Raw genomic sequence first — 22,809 nt, 5'->3', positions numbered from 1 at the left:
TTAATTTCTGGTGCATTGCTACAGCTACGTTCCCAGACCTTCACTTGCTGACAAATTTAAATGAATTACAATGCCTGGCTATAAGATGATATATGAGTTATATTTTAACAAATATAAGACATATTTTAACAAATTTACCAGAACTTATAAATCCAAAAAAGCATGATGCTTTCAAGTAATCATCGTGGGAGTCACACTTATTTGCTGCTGTTGCTTATAAATATTTTTAAAACTCTTGAGACTTGCCCTAGAAACCTATCAATAAGCTACACAATAATAGTCTATAGTTACATAATGTTTTTTTTAATTGCAAAGGACTTTGCATCTGTGTTCTCGTTTGGTATTCACAGCAGCACTTTGAGATAGGTCAAATAGGACATCCTCATTTTACATATGAGGAAACTGAGGCTCAGTATGTACACTGCCTAAAGTCACACAATAATGAGACAATATGAAGCCTAGACTGTACTGCTACATAAGAAAATATTTCATTATTTAAAGCTTATAGTTTATTTTTTTCCAGGTTGACCAACCATTTTATTTTCCTCTGATCGGTTCAGGAATGTTGATGGGCAGATAGCTCTTTACATGGGCTTTGAAGGGTCTGGGGGCAGCACCAGTAGGTCTGAAGCGAGGTGGGGGGCATCTGATCCTTTCGTGCCTCCCGGACCGATTCCTCACTAACTTGCTGCGGGTCGCGCAGCTCACATACAGCTTGGGCAGCATGTGCAGTGGAAGACGCCGGCCTCGGAGACGTCCCTGGCGGCCGCGGCTTCCACGATGTCGCGGATGTCGACCTTCATGGCTTTGTCCTTGGGCACACAGCTGGCACAGCTGGTGCGGCGGCCTGGCTGCACGTGGCCACGGCCCTTCGTGGCTCGCCCCTTCTTCCTCCTCCTTTCGGTCATCCTGGAAGCCAGGAACCCAAAAAGCTAGAGTTTTTTTTTTTTTCCTGCTTTGAACCCCTATCTCACTCATTGGACGCAGCTCCAGGTGGCTTGGTTCGATAAATCAAGTTGATCCTTAAAGGTCAAAGCTTTGCCGTAGGTAGGGATGTTGAAAAAGCATTTGCCCCCCTAGGGTAGTTTTAGTTCCCAAAGAAATACTTAAAAGCGTTTTGTTTTAAGCAGGGTTGGATTAAGTGCTATGCCACCCACGGCCCAGGTAGGCTGCCGCCGAGGAAGAGAGGGGAGGCATTGATTGTTGGTACTGGTGGCCATACCCTCTCATCTCTTCTGCTTTCAAGTCCCTCTTCTTCCTTTCTCAAGGAATTCACCGTTTGGTTCACAATCTTCCACTCCTCCCCAGTGCCTGCCCTCATCCTTGGATAGTTACTGCTTGTATTGACATCTCTCCAGACACACTAGCCTAGGATGGGGAATCTGCAGCTTTGAGGCCACCTGTGGCTTTCCAGGTCCTTGAGTGTGGCCTTTTGACTGAGTCCAAGTTTTTCAGAACAAATTCTTTTATTAAGGAGATGTGTTCTGTGAAGTTTGGATTCAGTCAAAGGGCCACGCAGGAGGACGAAGAGGGCCACATATGGCCTCCAGGCTGCAAGTTCCCCACACCTGCCCTAGTTTCCTAATTTTTTAACCTTTATTACCATGATTAGCATCTCGATTCTATCTCAGCCACCTGCAAGGAGAGTTACGCCTTAGATTATAGAATCACAGAATTTGAGAATCAGAAAAGATACCTCAGGTCAGTCCAGGGGTGCCCAAACTTGGGTACATGTATCCCCAGGGAGAGGGCGGCTAGGTGGTACAGTGGATAGAGCAGTGAGCCTGGAGTCAGGAGGACCTGAGTTCAAATCCTCCCTTAGATACTTACTAGCTGTGTGACCCTGGGAAAGTCACTTAACCTTGTTTTTCTCATTTTCCTCACCTGTCAAATGAACTGGAGAAGAAAATGGCAAACCACTCCAGTATCTTTGCCAAGAAAACTTCAGATGGGGTCATGACTGAACTGATTCAACAACAACACCCCCAGGGAGAATGAGAACCTTGTCAAGGGGATGCAGGCAGTGGTGTGCTGGTAAATGTTTAACAATCAGATGTCCCAAAAAAATATGTATGTAGAACAAATTTTAAAGTTTATATGCATTATTACCATTTTCTTGATGATTTAAATCTAGAAAAAAAAGTTAGGCATTATTTTGCAGCATTTGCTGATTTCAGAGGGGTAAATGCTTAGACTGAACATTTCATAATCCACTTCCAGGAGCTTGTACAAGTCAGTTGCAGCACACCCTGGATACAGGGAATGTTTGGCAAATAACTATATTATCCTATTGTAGTTAATCTATTTTATTTTAAAATTATATGCATAGTAGGCTCTAGAATTTGTTTCATTTCATATTGAACAGGAGTTATGAGAAGGTTTGCCAAAAGTCAAAGGGTATAGAGATTGTTAAAGGTTGGGAACCTCTATCTAGCCCAAGCTATACACAAAAGGAATACATACACAAAGAGAAACATAAAATGATAGAGTGCTGGACTTGGAGTCAGGAAGACTTGAGTTCCAATCTGGCCTTAGACATGTACTAGCTGTGTGACCCTGGGCAAGTCATTTTACCTCTGCTTTAATCTACTGGAGAAGGAAACGCCAAACCACTCTTGTATCTTTGCCGAGGAAACCTCAAGGACAGTATTGACATGCTATGGTCCATGGGGTCACAAGGAGTAGGTCACGACTGAACAACAGCAACAACAGCATTTATGTAGCTCATTAAGGTTTGCAAAGTGCTTTACAAGTTATTTCATTTGATCTTCACAACAACCCTATGAGGAAAGAAAACTGAGGCTAAGAGGTTAAGCAACTTGTTGGGGTTATTTTATTAGAGTCTGAGTAGGGATTTGAACACAGGTCTCTCTGCCTCAAATCCAGCACTCTATCTACTACATCACCAATGAGGATCCCAAACTATGCCATTTCCATGGTCTTGACCTGAAATTCCACTCCTAGCCTTCCAGCTCTCTTCTCTTCCTCTTTCTTCCTAAACTTCCTTTGTCCTCACTGCTCCCTGTGGGTGGTCCTCTCTATCCCTCTCCCCTCTCCCAGTCAATCACTCTGCTCCGGCCTCACTTTTTTCTTTTCACAGTCTATTCTATAGTTAACCAGTTTGTTGCTCTCCATCTTTGATTATTCTGTTGTTTTTGTTGTTGAGTTATTTCAGTCACGGTGGACTCTCCATGACCCCATTGTGGGTTTTTTTGGCAGAGATACTGGAGTGGTTTGCCATTTCCTTCTCCAGCTCATTTTATAGATGAGGAAACTGAGGCAAACAGAATCACACTTGCCCAGGGTCACATAGCTAGTGTCTCAAAGCAGATTTGAACTCAGGTCTTCCTGACTCCAGCCTTGGCACTCTATCCACTGAACCACCTAGCTGCCTTAAGAATTTATTATTCTGGTGTCCTGCCAATTCTCAATCTTGGGTCAACTCTACCACCTGCCTTCTTTAATTCTACTCCAAGGTTGCCGAGAATGTGGCTGGCTGGTGGTAGTCATGCAATGGTTTGCACTACAAATTCAATCTATCTAATTGCAGCATATCAATCACTTTATCCTTTTCTAATTGACTGTTTAGCATATTCCACCCCCCCACTCTCCTGCTCTCTCTGTTGCACTCTCTCTGTCTCTCTCTTTGTCTCTCTGTCTCTCTCTGTCTTTCTCTCTCCCTCTCTTTCTCCAACTTTCCTGCTTTGTTGAGAATACTGAGCCAGTCTGTCATAAACTCTCTAGTCCCTCCTCACTCCATACCCCCAAACCTCCCTAAAGCTCCTTCTAGCCTTTCTTTTGCTTTTGTCTCAGAGGATAACTTGATGAGTTTACAAGGTTGTAATCTTCCCTTGGAATCCTTGCTCATCCACGCCTCTTCCTAATGAGTATGGACATGCTTCTTGGAACCTTGTTAAGAGGACAAAAAGACAACTCTGGTTTAAGTCATAATGACAGGGAGTGTTAGAAGGTGAATGGGTTAAGTCTGGGGCTGCCCCTTGGTACCTCCCAGGGGATGGGTTTCAGTAACTGGGACTGAACCTCAAGATGATTTCGATGGTCTGGACTCCTGAGGGAGGAGTCATCTCTTTGTGTGGGGCCAGCAGACCTTCTCAGCCCTTTTGGCTTTTTCCCTTGTTTTCTCTTTCTTCTGCAGAGATTCTGCAAGAGAGCCGAGAAGGTCCTTGGAGGAGGGGTGTGTGTCTGCCCTGTCCCCCCCATCAGCCTTCCTTGTGCTTAGAGTGGCCATGACACAGGATGAGACAATAGAAGTATGAAGTAACAGGATCAGTCCCTCCTTGGAACATGAGATCCCACTTTGTGTTTTCATTTTCTTTGAGCAACGGGCATTTTGAAACAAACACTGAAAAGTACAACTTATGTCTCCTAGTTTTGTCAAGTTAGGGGAGTTCTTCTATGGGAGAGGATTTTTAATAATTTTAGTAAAAGACATTTCAAGTGCTCTGTGTTGGGCATTGTCATCGGCTTCTTGGAGGAAAACAGATTAAATAATACAGTAGAACCCAATGAAAGGAAAAGCAAAAGAAAAAAGGCAACAACAAACTCTTTCAACCCGGATGACAGTCCTCCCAGTGGGATCAGTCTGTTCAGATGAAAGGAAAGAAGGCATGGTAGGGGGCAGTGAAATTAGCTTTGGAGGCTACTTTTTCACTCACTCTATTGCTTTGAGGATTTAGAGGTTTTACATGAACCTGAACAGCTCAGGCCCTGAGCAGGGAACCTGACAGGGTTCTGAGTAAACAGTCATAGACAGGTTGTCCCACAGGCAGCTAGCCAGCCTGGACTTTGTCCTGATTAATCAGTTCAGGAGAGGCTGGGCAGTTGTAAAGGTAACTTCGAGAGTCTGTGAGAGTCAGGGGACAGTGTATGTGGCAGCTGGACTTTGACAGTTTCTTCCAGAAAAAGAGTAACAGACTCATTCCAAGGAGGTTTTTAAAGCTACTGAAGTTGGAAGGTGGGGATCTGATCTGAGCTGGTGTACACAAGGTATGTTATGCACATATTGGGCCCCTTGTCCTGGCTTTGACAGGGGACCTTCTGTAACAGTCAGCTCTGAAATGACAGTTCTAGAAGTGTCGTTTATTTTGGTGTGTAGGTATGTCACTTCTCTGTCGGATGGCTCATGAATGCTTTTCAATTCTTTTCCTCAAATGTGGTGCTTTATTCATCAGAATCATTAAGTATCCAATTCAATGAGCATTTATTAAGCACCCGCTCTAGGCTCGGAGCTATCCTAGGCACTGGGGATACAAAGTCAAAGAAGAAAAAAGTCCCTGCCCATAAGAAGCTCACATTCTATTGACAGAACAATGTGTACGCAGAACATTATGTACAAAATCTTTATAAGGTAATTTCTGGGGGGAGGGCACAGGTCTATTATTAAGAATAGTTTACTAGCAATACTATGGGAGTTCTAGGGGGCATAATGGAAAAGTAAGGTAGAATGGGCTGCGGTCACATGAGGAAAGGGACTGATATGAAGGATTATGAACAAGTGAGCAATGGTGACCAGGGAAGGGAGATTTAGACTTGGCAACCTACAGTTGCAAAGTGGAGCCAGAGGGCAGTAGATTGTCATGCCCTCTACAGAAGCAGTGGTCACGTTGATTTGATTATCAGTTCCTGATCGATAGGTGGGAGGGATGAGAGTGTTGTTTTGGCAAAGGATAACACATGTTTTGATTTCTGCAACATGATTGGGTGTCTTGACTGTGGTGTGTCTGTCCAGTGGAAATTTTAGGGACACTATAGGTAAGAAGTGTGATCATAGGGATTCTACTATGTTCCAAGGGCATGAAGCCCAGAAGAATCTCTGGAGATCCCCAAAGCCCTCTCATTGTATTCAAAGTCATTGTGTCTGCTCTCTGTAGGTTTGACACAAAGGACTTTCATTGCACCTTGTTTAGGAAATGGAGAGGGGGTGGTTTTAGTTAGACAATGCCTCAGATTGTGAGTGTAACTGAAGAAGGGGGTCTGCCAATAGACAGACCTAAGAGTTCCCATGCTGGTTCTTTGTTGAAATTCCAGGAGTGCATTTCCACTGCTCCTTGCTAAGTTTTGGATTTCTGGTTCTCATACATGAATGGAGGATGCCCACTTTGTTTAAATGCATTCTTTTGACTTTTTGCTCTGTTGGGAATCTTGATCTTATGCTTGGAGTTTTAAGGGTAGATCAAATTGGACTGGACAGATCAGAACTTTGCCATCCTGAAATACTTCCTGAGGGAGAAGAGGGGATCAGGGCTGAAATGGCCCAGGCATCCAGTAAACAGACTAGGTAAGCATGGGATCTGCTTCCAGATATTGCATGGGAGGCAGTCAGTCACTAAGTATGTATTAAGCAGCTCTTATGTGCCGGGCACTGTGCTAAATGCTGGGGGTGCAAAGAAAGGTAAAAGACAGTACCTGCTCTCAAGGAGCTCATAATCTGGTGGGAGAGACAACAAAGCAACAAATATATACAAACTATATACAGGATAAAAATAAAGTTACCAACAGAGGAAAGACTGTAGAATTAGGAGGGACTGGGGAAAACTTTCTGTAAGGAGGTGGGATTTTAGTTGGCACTTGAAGGAAGCCAAAGGAGCCAGGAGGTGATGAGAGGAGAGAGCATTCCAAGCATGAGGGATAGCCCGAGAAAATAACTAGAGCAGAGAGATGCAGTGTCTTGTTGGTGATACAGCAAAGAGGACAGGGTCACTGGGTTGAAAGGGGTGTAAGGTATAAGAAGACTGGAGATGGAGGGAGAATTTAGGTTATGAAGGGCTTTTAATGCCTAACAGAAGATTTTTCATTTGATTCTGGAGGTGATAGGGAGCCATTTAAGTTCATTGGATACAGGGGTACCATGGTCAGATTTGTTCTTTAGGAAAATCAATTTAATAACTGAATGGAGGATGGACAATAGTGGGGAGACACATGGAAGGCAGATTCACCAGCAGGCTATTGCAATAGTCCAGTAGTGAGGTGATGAGGGCCTGAACCAGAATGGTGGCAGAGTCATAGGAGAGAACAAGACATATTCAGGAGATGTTCTAAAGAGGAGCAGCAGATTGGATATGGGGTTGTGGGGATGAGAGATAGTTAGGAGACAAGAGTGACAACTAGGTTGCAAGCCTAGGGGATCGAGAGGATGGTGTTGCCCTTAACAGCAATAGAGAAGTTTGGAAAGTGGTGGGTTGGATTTAGCTTGAGGTGTTATACTGATTTGAGTCCCAATAATGGAACTTGAGTAGTGGAACATAATTAGCTGTTCTGGAGAGAATTTGTTTCCCACTTTCCCAGGTAGCACAGTGGATAGAGCGCTGGATCTGGAGTCAGGAAGACCTGCGTTCAAATCCTGTCTACTACCTGTGTGACCCTGGCAAGAGTCACTTAACCTCTGTTGACCTCAGTTTTCTCATCTGAAGATGAGGCTAATAATAACATCTACGTCAGAAGGTTATTATAAAGCTTTATACATGCTAACTATTATTAGAATGAGCATGCCTTTCAGCTTTTCCCTTTGCTGGAAGTAAGTAGGAGGATCTGTGCTTAGAGAGTTACTTAGGGATGTAAGAAAGATATCTTTTGGGGAAGAAGCTTCACTTTTCTTTCTACTTAAAGAATAGCCTTGGTTGCCCATATTGAAATAAAAGTACTTCTTTGTATCTCCCACAGGACCTTTCATATTTGTTGAATGAATCAAATGAATGAATGAATGGATAGATGAATGGATGGATGAATTAATGAGCAAACATATGGTATAATGCAGCACAAATCTGGTAAATTGATTTTTTTCATTTTTATCAACTTTGTTTAAATAGTCAGCTCCCATGATTCCCTCTACATTAACTGGCTTAGATACATTTCTTCTACTATTTCTAAATATGATTAATATCATTGTCTGTCAAGTTACTTAATTCACACTCTTGTTCCACACTTTTCAGACACATTCAGTGTCTTTCCATCTGTCTGAAAGTGTCTTCGGAAGCAGGTTGAGGTGGTTATTTTTGTTCAGTCTAACACTGGACCATGTACAGACATGTTCTTAAATTTTGATGATGATGATGAGTAGGAGGATTAGGATGAGGATAATGATGACGATGATGATGATGGTAACTGTCGTTGTCTCTTTTGTCCACAGGAAGATAAAGCGGCTGCAACACTGATTCAATCAAAACTCAAGAGAAGCTCTGAGGACAGCCAGGGATGGAGCCCTGGGTTCCTGTTCCACAGCCTCAGCCCCAAGGGAGGCCTGCAGCACAGCCTAAGGGGCTTCAGAGGGGTGGCTATCACAAGCCTCTGATCCCTCAATCTCAGCAAAGTGGTGGGAAGTTCTACCAGTGGTCAGACCTTCGAGGGGGCCCTCCACCATGGCCAAACCAATGGACAGACTACCAGTGGACAAACCACCCATATAGGCCAGGGGATCAGAGTAGGCCTCATTCTGGGGCTGAGTATTATGAAGGTGGTTATCCCAGTCAGCTATATCCCAGGTAAGTCTGGACTTGGGTAGAACCAGCATTAATGTCACCTAAAAAGGAGGGAAGAAATGATTTAAATCACAAGATTTTGATAGCTAGGGTTTCTTAAACAGGCTAGGCTGAGAGACTTCTTTTCTTCATTTACTTTTTGCTCTATCCTCTTCCGTACTGTGTTTCCTTAACAACTCCCCCCTCTGTCTGTGCCAAATTCTTTTTGCTCCCAAATTGGTTCTGGTGACTGAAGATAAATGGCTGTGAACTCAACCCATTCCTGTCTCTTATTTCTTCCCCTGCAGCCCCTTTGTGAGTCTACAGCCATGTAGCCAATAATAAAGGTTTAACTAGGAATTAGAACACACTGTGGCAGTCAGACAGGAAGATAGAGCCCTGCTGTCTGGGAATCCCAACAAAATCTCCAGTCTACTAAAAGGCCCTTATTCTAGGCAGAGCCATAGCAATATTCGTACCCAGAGCAAACAGCATGGACACTCCCAGGCATGAAATGTATTCTCACTCCCCCCCAATTTTTAAAATTAATTTTAGTTCAGTTGAAGTGGGAGGGGGAGACCTTAGAATTCCAACATTTGGTGTGGAGACAAAAGCCCCCTGGATACTAAAAGGCTGTTGCTAAGTGTGGCTAGAACAGTCTGGTCTCCACTGGAGTTTGACTATCCTGGGTCAGCAAGCAGGGAGGGAACATGTCCTTTGCTACCTTCCTCTTTAAACTAGTTAATCTTGTTAATGGAGAGAAGCAGAATGATGTGATAAATAATGAACCAGCCTTGAAAGTCTGGTAGACGTAGTTCAAGTACCACCTATGACTCATCCTTTAGTGTGTGACCCTAGGCATCTCAGTGCCCTCTAAGATGAAGACTTTTCCCTGTTTCAATAGAAAATCACAAGTCTAGACCAAAGGGGAAAAAATTCTTGCTAACTAGGTACTAAGGTGAGTTGTTTCTAGGTTGTGGAAGGACTCAATGCAATGGATGCCCTCCAAATTTTGGCACCCTGGGACAAAGCCTTGATTGTTATACTCTATATCTTTTTTTTTTTATATATGGGGCAAAGGCGTTAAGTGACTTGCCCAGGGTCACACAGCTAGTGAGTGTTATGTGTCTGAGGCCGGTTTTAAACTCAGGTCCTCCTTACTCCAAGGCTGGAGCTCTATCCACTGTGCCACCTAGCTGTTCCGATTGTTATACTCTAGTTACAATTCTACTTCAGGCATTCCAGAAAAAAAAGGACCCCTATCACAGTGGGCTGGTCCGACCTGAGTGGTGACATCATTAATTTCTTGCTATTTTGATGATTTCAACAGCTTCAGAAAATATCGGACATCAGAAATAAATGACAACTTTACAAATTCAGAAAGCAGAGGGTTTGGGTAAGCTGATTTCAGGCTGGAGGTTCCTGGACTCTCGAATCCTAATCATGTCCTGCCTATGACTTGTTGTAGGCTGTGGCTTACACCCAAGTTACCCTTCTTGCTTTTTTCTTATGAGAAAGAGGTAGAAAAAGATGGCAGTTATAGTGGTGTGCTAGGAACTTGCCCATAGGTTCAACTAGTTGAAATTATTTCAAATCACTTGTGGCAGATAAAATAATACTCATATTCAAGTAAGAATAGTGACTGATCTTCCTTATCTCATTCTCTTTTGGTCTGTTGGTTTTCAAAGGATGGTAGGTTAAGGACTGATGAGGGGAAAATAAACACATTTAAAGTGACCTGACCCAAATCCTTACTTCAGTAAGGATTTTTTATATTTATTTTTTATTATTTTTTATATTTATTCAAACCGTGATCATAAATTGAATCTGTGTACAGCATTGTGTCCAGTGCCACAGGCTTAATTGAATTGAATTGAATTGTCTTAGGGTTTATGTAAGATATGGCAGGGGTAAGGAACCGGTGGCCTTGAGGCCACATTGTCCCTCGAGGTCACAGGTTCCCGACCCCTGGATAAGGTCTCCTAGGATATCATCCTTTTGTGGTGTCATAGAGGAAAAGAATGGAATGGAAATTGAATGAAAAAGCACTTATTAAATGCTTATTATGTTTCAAACATTCAGCTAGGAATACACATAATGAAGTGAGGAAGTCCCTGCTTTCAAAGAGCTCACATTCTAATAGGGGGAGACAACTCCTGCAGCTCAGCTTCCAGGCGCATCGAGAGGCTTATGGTCCTTAGCGTCGGTCCTTCAGTAGGATAGGTGGAAAGGCCTAAGGGTTCTCAGGGTTCAGCGGCAATATAGAGGGCAAGGCCCAGGGAGCCAGCCTATCTGGTGGACTCCACCTTCTGGTGCCCTATGGTGGTCTCTGGGCTTTACAAAGAAGCTTTATAAAAGACCTTTGACTTGCATGGAAGTCGAGGTGAGCACAGTATTTTTTTTTCCTCTCTCAGTTTTAATAGCATTAATGTGGCTTTGGAAAGATCACTTCAGTTCCCTGGACCTTATTTTCCTCATGAGGGGAGTTGTCCTGAGGATCTCTAAGGTCTCTTGAAACTTTAAATTCTCTGGGACTCTGACTTTGAGTCTTGTTCTGACCTTGGTGCTGAACTTTGTTCAGGCCATGCTCCATACCTCTGAGTCACAGACTTGCTTTGAAGCCAATTTCTTTCTGCATTTGATTATCATCTCTTCTCTTGACTTGTGCCTTCTTTCAGTGTTTTTTTTTTTTTGTTTTGTTTTGTTTTATGTGTGCATGCGTGTGTGTGTGTGTGTGTGTGTGTGTGTGTGTGTGATTTCAGGTCAGGATATGAGAATCCATATCAGAACCACCCTCCTACAAGCACAAGGGAAGAGTATACCTATGGAAGTTACTATCGTGGACACTCACAACTGTGGAAAGAAGAGCGAGGTATGGATGTGATTGGTCTTTGGGACTTGGTGCTGGCCCAGATAGGCGGATGGGCTTGGAACTCACCAATGGAGTCATGCCCGCCAGTTTTGTGCCATGGTAACCTGAAACCAGATATCTGCATTTCTTGATCTTGAGGAATGGAGCCAGGGAGGGAGCTGCTGTCATTTGTCTACTAAGAGAATGCCATTGATCCACCATGATTAAGATACGTCCCTTAATTTTTTTTTTGTAATACTGGAGATGAGTTGTACTGATCCATCTCCCTAATAGTTTTTGTAACCAAGACCAAAATCTGAGAGCAGAGGGCAGCCAAACTACATGGGAACCAAATGTTTGACCTTAGCCTCATTAATATACAGTGGTCTCATTAACTAAAGCAATGGTCCTCACTGTAATTTTCTTCAGAAGACTAGAACTCATCTTACATCCCATAAATACAGAGATTCTACTTTATGGGTGAGACACCCTTAGCCATTGTTCACATGTGGAAAATTTTCAATTCCACAGTTACAAATAGGTGAGTAGCACATTCAGTTGTGGGTGGGTGGGTGTTACAGGCAGCTTGTGACAGAGTTGGAGAGGAGAAGGAGTCTGTTTTGGTGCTGCCTGCACACACATAGACACGCATACATCCCACCTCCATCTTCCCACCATTGTATAATTCTGTGCTCTTAATAGTCTGTGGGGGATGAGGAATTGTGTGTCGGAAGCTGGCATCTCCAGCCTTCTCCTCATTCAAACAACTCTGGCTCATGCCTCTCGCGTACATTTTTGGGTGCACTCCAGGGACGGTGCTCTATCCACTGTGCCACCTAGCTGCCCCAGGTATCCTTCTTGAGAAAGCAAGAGTGTCAGCTCTGACCTCTCAGAAATCAGAACTGTCTTCATTCTTTTTTTTTTCCTGGTTATAGCTCCAAGGCAGGGGAGTCCCTACAATAGGCATGGAGATTATAGGGATCAAAACCCCTACAGTGACTACCATGAGGAAAGACGGAGCAGCCCGTTTGGAACAAATGGTGAAATCCAGTCTCGGTAAGTGTGGCAACCAAAGAAGAACTCAACCTCGTCCAGTCACAGTCATAGCGCTGAAGCAAACTTTGGGGCAATGGGCGTTTTCTTCCCTCAGCCTCAAGGCCAGTCTTGTGCTGGCCTGGTCTGTCAATCAGCTAACATTTATTAGGTGCCTGTTATGTGCTAGGCACTGCACTGAACTCTGTAGACACAAAGAAAGGCAAAAACCACTCCCTTCCTCCAAGGGGCTCACAGTCTAGTGGGAGAGACGGCGATGAGAGTTGGGCACAATCTCAGAAGGAAGAAGCTAAGATTAAAGAGGTCTGGGAAATGCTCCCTGTAGAAGGTAGGATTATGACTGAAGTGTCAGGGGAGGCAGGAGGTAAGCAATGAGAAGGGAGAGTTTTCTAGGCATGGAGACAGCCACTGAAAATATTCAGACAATGTTGTGTTTGAGGAACAGTAAGTGGGTGAGGTGTAGGGAAACTGGAAATCTGGGAGGGGGCCAGGTGATGAAGGGTTTTAAAAGCCAAACAGAGGGTTTTATATATGATCTTGGAGGCAGTAGGTAACCACCGAGTGGAGGATTGATTGGGAGGCCAAACAACAAGCTACTGCAATAGTCCAGGTGGGAGATGATGAGGACCTGCATCAGAGTGGTGGCAGTGTCAGGTACATGGATACAGACCAGGTCGGATCCTGAGAATCTACTTAGGTTTAGAACACCCCAGGAGACCTGATCCAGTCTTTCAAGATGGATTCTCAGGAGAAGAGATCCATATCTGCTATGGTCTAAAGATCTAGTTTAATCTGAGTCTTGGGCCCAGGCCTGTTCCTGGAAGACACCACAACTTAGTGTTATCAGTCTGAGAGAGCCAGCCTTAGATTTAGGATGATCTGGGTTCCAGTCTTGCGTGATATGTGGTTGCTTGGCCATGGACAAGTCACATCAACTCTTAGTGCTTTAGGTCAGCGGAGTCAAACTCAAGCAGAACTTGATCCCTGCCAGCCTCACATTGACCTAGAAAACCACATATTAGCATTACCTATGTTGCGTTGTATTTTTATTTATTTTGTTAAACATTTCCCAATTACATCTTATTCTGGTTCTGTCAGCACTGAAGCAAGGAGCTGTGAGTTTGACATCTCTTCTCTAGGTAATTCTGTAAGATTATGAATGGCAGAGCAGGTCTTGATATACATTGATGGAGGGAGTTTCCTCACTGGGAATTCTTTACACTAATAAAAGCACAGGTCTGGTCCTTAGTTGTTATTTTCTGAATTGACCTGGTCTCTATACTGTTCTCATGGTTAGGCATGATCTGGGTATAGGATGCTCATCCTGTTCTGGACTGGTAGCATCAAAGATGGGTTACCATCAAACTGGCCTCTGGGCTGAAGAATGGAAAAATGGGGACAGTCCAGGGAATAAGAGAAAAGGAAAAGAGGGCAGAAACCCATCTGTGCTGGCGTCTTTGCCCAGCTGAGTCCCTCTCAAATCTAAGTATTTTTATTTAAACTGAAGATTACTTGAGTCTCCTTAGTCAGACCAATAGAGAAGAAGCCTTTTCTACAGACTTGGACTTACTCCAGACCACTGCATCAAGCAGATAATAGTTTTTTTCTTATTTGTTGAATTGCTATGTTATGAAGGCCAGCGAGGGAGAATGTCTTCATTAGAGAAACAGTGGAATGATGCAACGAGCACCAGCTCTGGAATCAGTGAACATAGATTCAAATCTCAGTCTCTGAAGTTTATTGATTTTTGTGACTTCTAGGCAAGGCAGCAGATCTCCCTGGGCCTCAGTTTCCTCATCTTTTAAATAAAGGTGTTGTACTAGTTGGGCTTTGAGATCCTTTATTGCTGTAGAGCTGGACCTTTGCTTCTTCCTTTGGCCTGTAATGCCCCTGCAAAAGTACCATCCCATTTGTGTTTGCGTAATGCTGGGTTCTCACCAGGCTTTGTCCCCTTTACTGCAGGTCTAATCGTTATGATACGTTCAAGGAAAGTCCAGTTTCTGACTCTGCCAGGCAAGAAAGGCCAGGGGATGAGGAGCTGCAGCCCAGCACTTTGGAAGATGCCAACACCTGGCTCAGTGAGGTAACTAACCTGCTGGGACGAGGAGGTTCTTCACCTGTCACAGTTAGGAAGCTACTACCTTCATTCTCAGTATATAGTGTCTTTTTGACTCTCTCCAGCAGCCAGCACTCTGCAAAGCCCTGGACACATTTGACTTGATCAGGGTCCTCTACTTCTAAATTCCAGATGTAAAGTCTACCCAGGGCAGCTAGGTGGCACAAAAGATAGAATGACAGGTCTGGCATCAGGAAAACTCATCTTCCTGAGTTCAAATCTGGCCTCAGACTCTTACTAGCTGTGTGACCCTGGACAAGTCATTTCACCCTGTTTGCCTCAGTTTCCTTATCTGTAAAATGAGCTAGAGAAGAAAATGGCAAACAACTCCAGTATCTCCGCCAAAAAACCCACAAACAGGGTTGTGGAGAGTCAAGGCACAACTGAAAAGTGATCGAACAACAACAAACCTTCCTCTTTCCCTTGAGGTTCAGTTTCTTTCTATGTTGTTTCCCATTAGATTGTGAGTTCTCTGGCCTCAGACACTTGCTAGATGTGTGAACCTGGGCAAGTCACTTAACCCTGTTTGCCTCACTTTCCTCATCTGTAAAATGAGCTGGAGAAGGAAATGACAAACCACTCCAGTATCTCTGCCAAAAAAACCCCCCAAAACTCCCAAATGGGGTCATGAAGAGTAAAACACAACTGAAACTCAACAACAACACTATATGACAGGTGCCATGCAAAGCTCTGTGTAATGAGAGAGAACACTAGGGAGAGTCGGGAGATACAGACACATGCCCTTGACTATGTAAGGTCCATACAATCTGAGGCATGCCCAACAAGAATCCACTGAACTGGCAATATGGTGGCAGTGTTCTGGGGACCTCTTTGAGAACTGCTCTAGTAAGCATGTCATAAATGTTTGTTGAGTTGAATTGAATTGGCCTCTTGCCTTTGAGCTCACATAGATTGCCAGTTTGTTCTTCTCAGGGATCTGTGAGCTATTGGAATATTTTAATTTAGGTAGGGAGACAGAATCACACATTCTATCTACCTAGTGTGGACCTCCTGCAGAATCCCTACAAAGAATGTAGTGATCTCTTCCTATTCTGTGTTATGTGGTTTCGTGTGTGCTGGTCTTACCTCCTCATTTAAGTTATAAGTTTCCCAAAGTCAAGGGCTATGCCTTATGGTTCTGTATCTTTTACAGATGGCCCACTCCTGAGTGTGGCTGGGACCAGATGAAAATGTTTAATAAATATAAATTTAATTTTTGAAATACTTAACAAAATAATTTAATATTATTTGACAAAATAAATTAAGAACTATTTAACGTAATACATGAAAATACAATAAATCATAGATAACATTATTTTTAAAAGTAAGTCAATCGGTGGCTCACAGGGATCCTTATGTAGGGATTAGTGGCCCCAGTTTCTACTTGAGTTTAACACTACTGCTTTACAGTGCCTAGCTCAATAAATACTTGTTGGTGAATTGAACTCCTTTCTTACCAATGAATCCTTTCACTATCACAGTATTTACTGAGGAATTGGAATTTTGGTTCTCTTAAAAGAGCCACTGTGAGGGAGAGGCTTCTGCAATGATCTACTCACCTGATGGAGTCTCATCTTCTCAATGTATTTCCAGATGTATTTCCATTGCCCTGTGCTTAGCATAGCAGCTGGCAAATAGTAAGTGCTTAATCAATGCTTACTGATTGATTGTTGACTTTTTTTTTTTTAAATTTCCAGCTTTCTTTGGCTGATGAGTCCAGTTTGCTCCAGCAGTATAAAGAGTCGGGTCTGAGCTCCAGCAGCTATGAGCTCAGCCAGTACATGCTGGATTCTTCTGATCAGTTTGATTCCACCCCTTTGAAGACCTGGAGTCCTGTTCAGACAGGTAGCAGCAACATGGGTCTGTTAAGAAGCTATGCTTACCTAGAGAGGCCTGTCACTTGCCCATTTATAAATGGCCCTTGAATTCTCTAGCAAAATATAAGCTCCTTGAGGGCAGGGAGTATTTTTTATTTTGTCTTTCTATCTCCAGTACCTATAATAGAATCTGGTATAAAGTAGATTCTTAATAAATCTTGCTAATTGGCTGAACCCACAGGCTCTCATGGAGTGGATTTTAATTACAATGTTAATCTGAGGCTCCCATCTCTTGTTCTCTAGTTACTCCTATATAATGAAGATGTTATTGTGGATTCTTAGAGGGTGGTGCTGCTTCCAGGAATCTTGTGTCTGGCATTTATTTAAATGGTGGTCCACTTGGGAGATGAGATAGTAAAAGGTATTTTTTTTTACCTAGATAAGAAGGTCTGTCTAAAAAGAGATTCCTAGAGAGGAGGGATCAGGAAGGGATGGAGAAGGTGAAGGTCACCCACAAAGCAAAATGATTTTTCTGAGATGATGAATTCTCAGAGAAATGCAATCTCGAGAACCAGGGATTTTGCACGTTCTGTAGCACCTGGGCCTTTCTTCCTCATTACAACAAAGAATTTGTTGGGTATCATTTAGGATTGATCAGCTAAACCTTGTAACATGTTTGGAATAGGTCTGGTCTATAGAGGTTCTAGAACAAGGGTTCTAAACCTGGGATCTGTGAACAAGCATTTATGAAGCAACTACTATTTGCCAGGCACTATTCTAAGCACTGAGAATACAAAGAAAGGTAAAAAGGGTCACTGAGCTGAAGGCGTTCCCAGTCTTATATAAATATAAAAACATTTTGATAACCTCATTTCAACATAATCGACTTCCTTTGTAATGCTATGCACTTTATTTTATGCATTTAAAAGCACTTTTTTTTTTTCCTCTGAGAAAGCATCTGTAGATGTCATCAGATTGCAAAAGGGGTCAATGATACAAAAAAGTTTAAAAACCCTGTTCTAGAGCCTGGCCCCTTCCAGTTCTCAATCCTTTTATCTTATGATACCAGGGCCCTGTCTATTTTTCTGGTCCATCCAGAATTTTGCCCCAGCTGTCATTTCCATAACAATGTCTTTTAACCCAAGACACCAGTGTCTACCAATGACTATCTTTGTGTATCTCTGGTTAGAAGATGCATCCGCTGGTCCTGTAGACCCCATGAAGTTCTTTGTCCCTCACACACCTATGTGCTTTGGGCCAGGAGGTCAACTGATACTGGTGTGCCCCAACCATCCAGCTGATGGGCAGACAGCACTTGTGGAAGTACACAGTTTGGAGGTAAAATTGTTTGAACCCCTCTGCCCTCCCCCCCATCATACAGACATCCCGGGTACATTCCTGATCTCAACTTCTCTTTATACCCTCCTCAGTCTGGATTGCTGACCAACATAGAGATTATGTTGATATACTTTCATGGGAAACAAGGAGAAAGCAGTTTTTAGCTCATCAAATGAGATAGTATTTGTAAAATGCTTTGTAGAGTGCCTGGCACATTTGTGGTTCAGTTGTGTCCGACTCTTTGTGACCCCATTTGGGATTTTCTTGGCAAAGATACTGGTGTGGTTTGCCATTTCCTTCTCCAGCTCATTTTACAGATGAGGAAACTGAGGCAAACACCAGGGTCACACATCTGAGACTAGATTTGAACTCATGAAGATGAGACTTCCTGACTCCAGTCCTGGTGTTCCATCCACTGCACTACCATCATTTTTACAATTTCATAAATTAAGACTCTGAAAACTTTAGTGACTTGCCCATCACTATACAACTAGAAAGCATCAGAGACAGGATTTGAATCCAGATCTCCCTGACTCCAAGCTAGGATTCCATCGACTACACCATACTAGCCTAGGTCCAGTTTTCCCTTTATATGCTACCAGCGTGCTGCCTCACACAGAAATGTACCTCATTTTTTTTCCTTTCTTTTTTTTTTTTTTGGTGAGGCAATTGGGATTAAATGACTTGCCAAGGGTCACACAGCTAGTGTCAAGTGTCTGAGGCTGGATTTGAACTCAAGTCCTCCTGACTCCAGGACCAGTGCTCTATCCACTGTGCCACCTAGCTGCTCTAATGTATCTCATTCTTCACCTGGATACAGAGGCCACATTACAGCTTGATGGTGTTCTGAATCACAAGTAACTGGACTGTGTAGAGTTCCATTCTTGGGTCAACATTACAGCTTAGTTGAGTGCCCTGGAATTTGAATTTCTTGCTCAGATATTTATCATAAGGAATTGTGATTATGGTAAAGCTTAGAAGGAGGAAGCACGATGCTTCATTTCAAATATGGCACACTGGGAAACATTGTGGATTTTGAGTTGGAGGACTGGGGTTCAACTCTTGGCTTTTCCATTTACTAGCTATGTGTTTCTCATCTGTAAAATGAAGGGGTTGTACTAGATGTGAGGTCCCCCCTTCAGTTTAAAACCTAAGGTCTCATTTTTTAAGCTACTTAACATGAACCATTTTATTTTAAAATTTTAATATTTTATTTTTCCCCAATTACATGTAAAAACTAATTTTTTAACATTTGTTCAAAACATTTTTTGAGTTTCAAATTCTCTTTCACCTTTCCTCCCTTCCCTCCCTCATTGAGAAGGTATTGATATGTATTCAGTCATGCAAAACATATTTCCATGTTACTCATATTGTGAAAGAAAACACAGACTAAAAAAAACACAAGAAAAATAAAAAAAAGTATGCATTGATCTGCATTCAAACTCTATCAGTTCTTTCTCTGGAGATGGATAGCATTTTTTTCATCATGAATCCTTCAGAATTGTCTTGAACTGTTGTAATTCTGAGAATACCCAAGTCATTCACAATTGATCATTGTATAATATTGCTGTTATTGTATACAATGGTTCTGCTCATTTCACTTTGTATCAGTTCATGTAAGTCTCTAAGGTCTTATAACCCTAAGTCATAGGGACCTAGTTTTAACTGCCTGTCCTGCCAGTTACATTTGAGTTAATAATTATAGCTCACACCAAAGTTCATTGAAAATTACAAACTATAACAACTCTTTGAGGTGAGTTGTCCAAGTGTTAGTATCTCCATTTTATGGATGAGGAAACTGAGGTGCCAATAGAGAAAGTGGTTTGCCCATTGACTCATTTATCTATAATATCTATCACCCATAATCCTATCAAACAGCTAGTAGGTTAAGTGGTAGAACCAGGATTTGAACCCAGGTTTCCAGATATCAAATCCTGCCTTCTCCATTTATTAAAAGACCAGTTGATTCTATTAGCATTTTGTTTTGAGTTAGGACAGTCTTGCTTAAGTAGAAGAAATGTTCCAGAATGATTTTTAAAATCATTCTCTCTGGCTAAGGGAGACTGATGAAACCTTTGCCCCCGCTGGCCCAGGAGGAGCAGGGCATTAGATGGGCAGAGGAAATCTCTTTTTGTTTTCCAGGTTTTCCTTAATGACACTGAGGAACAAGAGGAGCTCAGAGCTTTCTCAGGACCTCTGATCAGGTAAAGTTCCTGGCAGACTTTCAGAGTCAGGCTTCTCTGTTAGCTAGAGGTCTGTCCCTTTTGTTCATGGCTGACGTGCTTCTGAGTCTGCCCTCTGTTTGGCTCTTGCTTGACTTTCCTTGAAGAAAAGGTTCACTAATGGATAATGAAGCAAACTTCTTTGTATTGCGGGACAGAGTCAGACGTGTCGTTGTCTGTATTGATTTCATCATTTGTAGCTAAAGAGAACAAGAAAACATAGGTTTAAAAGGAGGACACCACCCACGGGGAAAGAAAATCAATTAAAATTTGCAGAGATCACCTCAAGAAAATTCTAGGGCTCGATATGAGTGACAGCAGATGGATACTAGAATAGCACACCATTGTCAGAGTGGATTCTGGGAAATTGCCAACAAGTGAATTAATGTTTAAAAAAAGGAAAAATAGCCTGGGTTCCACTGGGGGGAAGACGCGTGATGGAATTCAATAGTTAGACTAGTATGAGTGGGCACATCTGCCCCCTGTAGGACTGAATTGGAGCTTCTTTATTTCAGTGATTATTTTTCTCAGCTCAATGTGCATTCCCAGATGAAAAACAACAACAACAACAGTGTATTTTTATGGCCATGGGGCATTCTTTTTCAGTTCTAAGTGAATAAAACCCTTGTTTTCTATGGCATATGACTGTGGCGGAATGATGAAAAGATCACTGAACTGGGGACCAGGAAATCGAGATTCACGTCTCATCTCTGCCACTGCCTAGCTTGGTGAGCTTAGGCAGGTCCCTTAGCCTCCATGGGCCTTGGTTTACTCATCTGGAAAATAGGGGTTAGATCCTATGATTCCCTTTAGCTCGAACATCCTTTATGAGCCGGTGATCACAAGTCCATCCTCCTTCCTTGCGATGTCAGCTTCCTTGTCGCCGGACTCTTCCCCGCCCCCCCCCCCCCCCCCGGGCTTTATGTGGCCAGAAATCCTCACTCATCTAGTTGACTTCATAGACAGGCCATAGTCTCCTTCCCTGAGGCATCTTTCATCAGTTGATAGAGAATCCTAAGTATGCTTCCCTTGAGTTTTCCAGAATATGACTCCCAGTGGCTGACTCTGCTTCTTGGATTTTCCCAATGCAGGGAAGATCTGCACAAGGTGGATGTGATGTTGTTTTGCCAGCAGAAGGCAGCTTTGAGTTGCGAGGCTGAGACGCCAAGGGGTAGAGACTTGGCCCTGCTCTGGAAGTTGTTGGTCCTCCTTTGTCGGCAGAATGGGGTATGTAGACAAGCGGCCCTGCCTAGGGTAGATGGGGATGGAAGGGCTGGATTTTGAATCTTCTGGTTTGAATAAAGCTGATTTAATTTCATAGACATTTACGACAAAATGTCAGAAGTAAAGATTTTTCCGGAAGAAAAAGAGTGCCTATAAATTATTGTTATTTTTGGTCTAGATCTGTGAATTCATCAGGATAGGGAACTCCTGGTGTGGGGACTCCCTCTATTGATAGAGCCTGGTAACAGCTATTCTGTAGAATCTTAGAGGGCTGATCGGGTCACTGAGAAGTTAAGTGACTCGCTCTTATTCCATAGGTAGAAAATATCAGAGACGAGACTTGAACCCATGTCTTCTGACCCCTAAGGCTGACCTTCTATCCTCTGTACCACACAAATACCAATTTAAAATGTGAACCCTTCCACTTGCATCCCTAGACTATAGATGATGGTCCAGCTTGGTAACAACCCCACAGAAGAGTGATCATTTTTTTCTCTAACTTGCTCCTGACAGTCTTCCAGAGAAGTCATGATTATCTTCAGCAATGTTAGTGGGGATGAATGCTGAAGAATGACCATCCAAGTGATTTATGAGAAATGTTGCTCCTGTGCAAATGTGTGTCTGTGGGGGTGGGGTAGGGATGATGGAGTGGGGTGGGGTAGGGTAGAGGAAGGTAGAAGAAATAGCTTTTCTTTTATTATATAGATCTTTTAGAAAGGGCAAGGCCCCTATGTCATTGTTTTCTTAGCCTGAACCACAAATTAGGACCAACCTAGGCTGTTGCTGGACTCGTGCTGTAGGCCTCATGATCAATTCTCTTTGCTCTGAAGTCAATGGTGGGGTCAGATGTAGCTGAGCTGTTGATGCAGGACTGCAGGAAGCTGGACAAATATAAAAGACAAGCCCCTGTGGCTAACCTGATCAACCTGACCGATGATAATTGGCCGGTAGCGAGCTCTGGGACACCCAACCTACTCACTGGTGAGATTCCGCCCAGCGTAGAGACACCAGCCCGGATTATTGAGAAGTTCACTAAACTTCTCTTCTACGGAAGAAAGAAGGCAAGTAATCTCTAATTTTATGTTCACAAGGAGTTTGATTTTTAAAGCAGTCTGGGCATGATGAGGTCTGTTACATGACTGCTGGGTGGTGCAGTAGATAGAGTACTGGGCCTGGAGTCAGGAAGACTCATCTTTCTTAGTTCAAATCTGGCTTCTGATGCTTACTAGCTGTGTGACCCTGGGCAAATCACATAACCCTGTTTGCCTGAGTTTTCTCATCTGTAAAATGAGCTGGAGAGGGAAATGGCAAACCACTTCAGTATCTTTGCCAAAAAAACCCCAAATGGGATCATGAAGAGTCAGACGTGACTGAAGTAACTAAACAACAACAGACAGGATATTTTAGTAAAAATTTAAAAAAAATTTGGGGGGACATTATAAGGATTCCTCCAGCAGTATTATATGTTGGAGTCTCATGATTGCACTGATCCAGTCATATAAGATGGTGATAGGTTTTGGCTAGCACAGGGTAGGATTGATAACCTAAGAGGCCAAACCCTCAGTTTCTTTACATGGTAATCACTCCTTTCCTGTTTTCCTTCTTTCCTTTTTTTTTCCTTCTTCCCTTCCTCCCTCCCCCCTCCCTCCTCTCTCCTTTCCTCCATCCCTTCCTTCCTTCCTTCCTTCCTTCCTTCCTTCCTTCCTTCCTTCCT

The 22,809-nt window shown here is 43.0% G+C and overlaps 1 protein-coding gene and 1 pseudogene across 6 annotated transcripts in view; one reads left to right on the top strand and one right to left on the bottom strand.

Moving 5' to 3' along the window:
• Positions 1–22,809, top strand: part of LOC114047500 (protein transport protein Sec16B-like) — a 74,168-nt gene that overhangs the window by 10,398 nt on the left and 40,961 nt on the right. For 2 of the 6 annotated variants that reach the window (XM_027868346.1, XM_027868347.1), the window contains exons 1-10: positions 7,687–7,784; positions 8,147–8,498; positions 11,237–11,346; positions 12,261–12,381; positions 14,341–14,461; positions 16,192–16,339; positions 17,501–17,649; positions 19,792–19,853; positions 20,963–21,098; positions 21,926–22,156. In XM_027868346.1, coding sequence (XP_027724147.1) covers positions 8,212–8,498; positions 11,237–11,346; positions 12,261–12,381; positions 14,341–14,461; positions 16,192–16,339; positions 17,501–17,649; positions 19,792–19,853; positions 20,963–21,098; positions 21,926–22,156 — 1,365 coding nt within the window. In that variant the 5' untranslated portion in view covers positions 7,687–7,784; positions 8,147–8,211. Of the gene's footprint in view, positions 1–4,855; positions 5,008–7,419; positions 7,462–7,686; positions 7,785–8,146; positions 8,499–11,236; positions 11,347–12,260; positions 12,382–14,340; positions 14,462–16,191; positions 16,340–17,500; positions 17,650–19,791; positions 19,854–20,962; positions 21,099–21,925; positions 22,157–22,809 lie in introns of those variants that run through there. The other 4 variants (XM_027868343.1, XM_027868345.1, XM_027868342.1 and 1 more) reach the window with 4 other exon arrangements.
• On the bottom strand, positions 538–908 carry LOC114047540 (annotated as a pseudogene).

This window comes from Vombatus ursinus, unplaced genomic scaffold (assembly GCF_900497805.2).
Source record: "Vombatus ursinus unplaced genomic scaffold, bare-nosed wombat genome assembly UNPS02014789.1, whole genome shotgun sequence".
Classification (NCBI taxonomy): domain Eukaryota; kingdom Metazoa; phylum Chordata; class Mammalia; order Diprotodontia; family Vombatidae; genus Vombatus; species Vombatus ursinus.
This window is presented reverse-complemented; position numbering and strand designations above follow the sequence as displayed.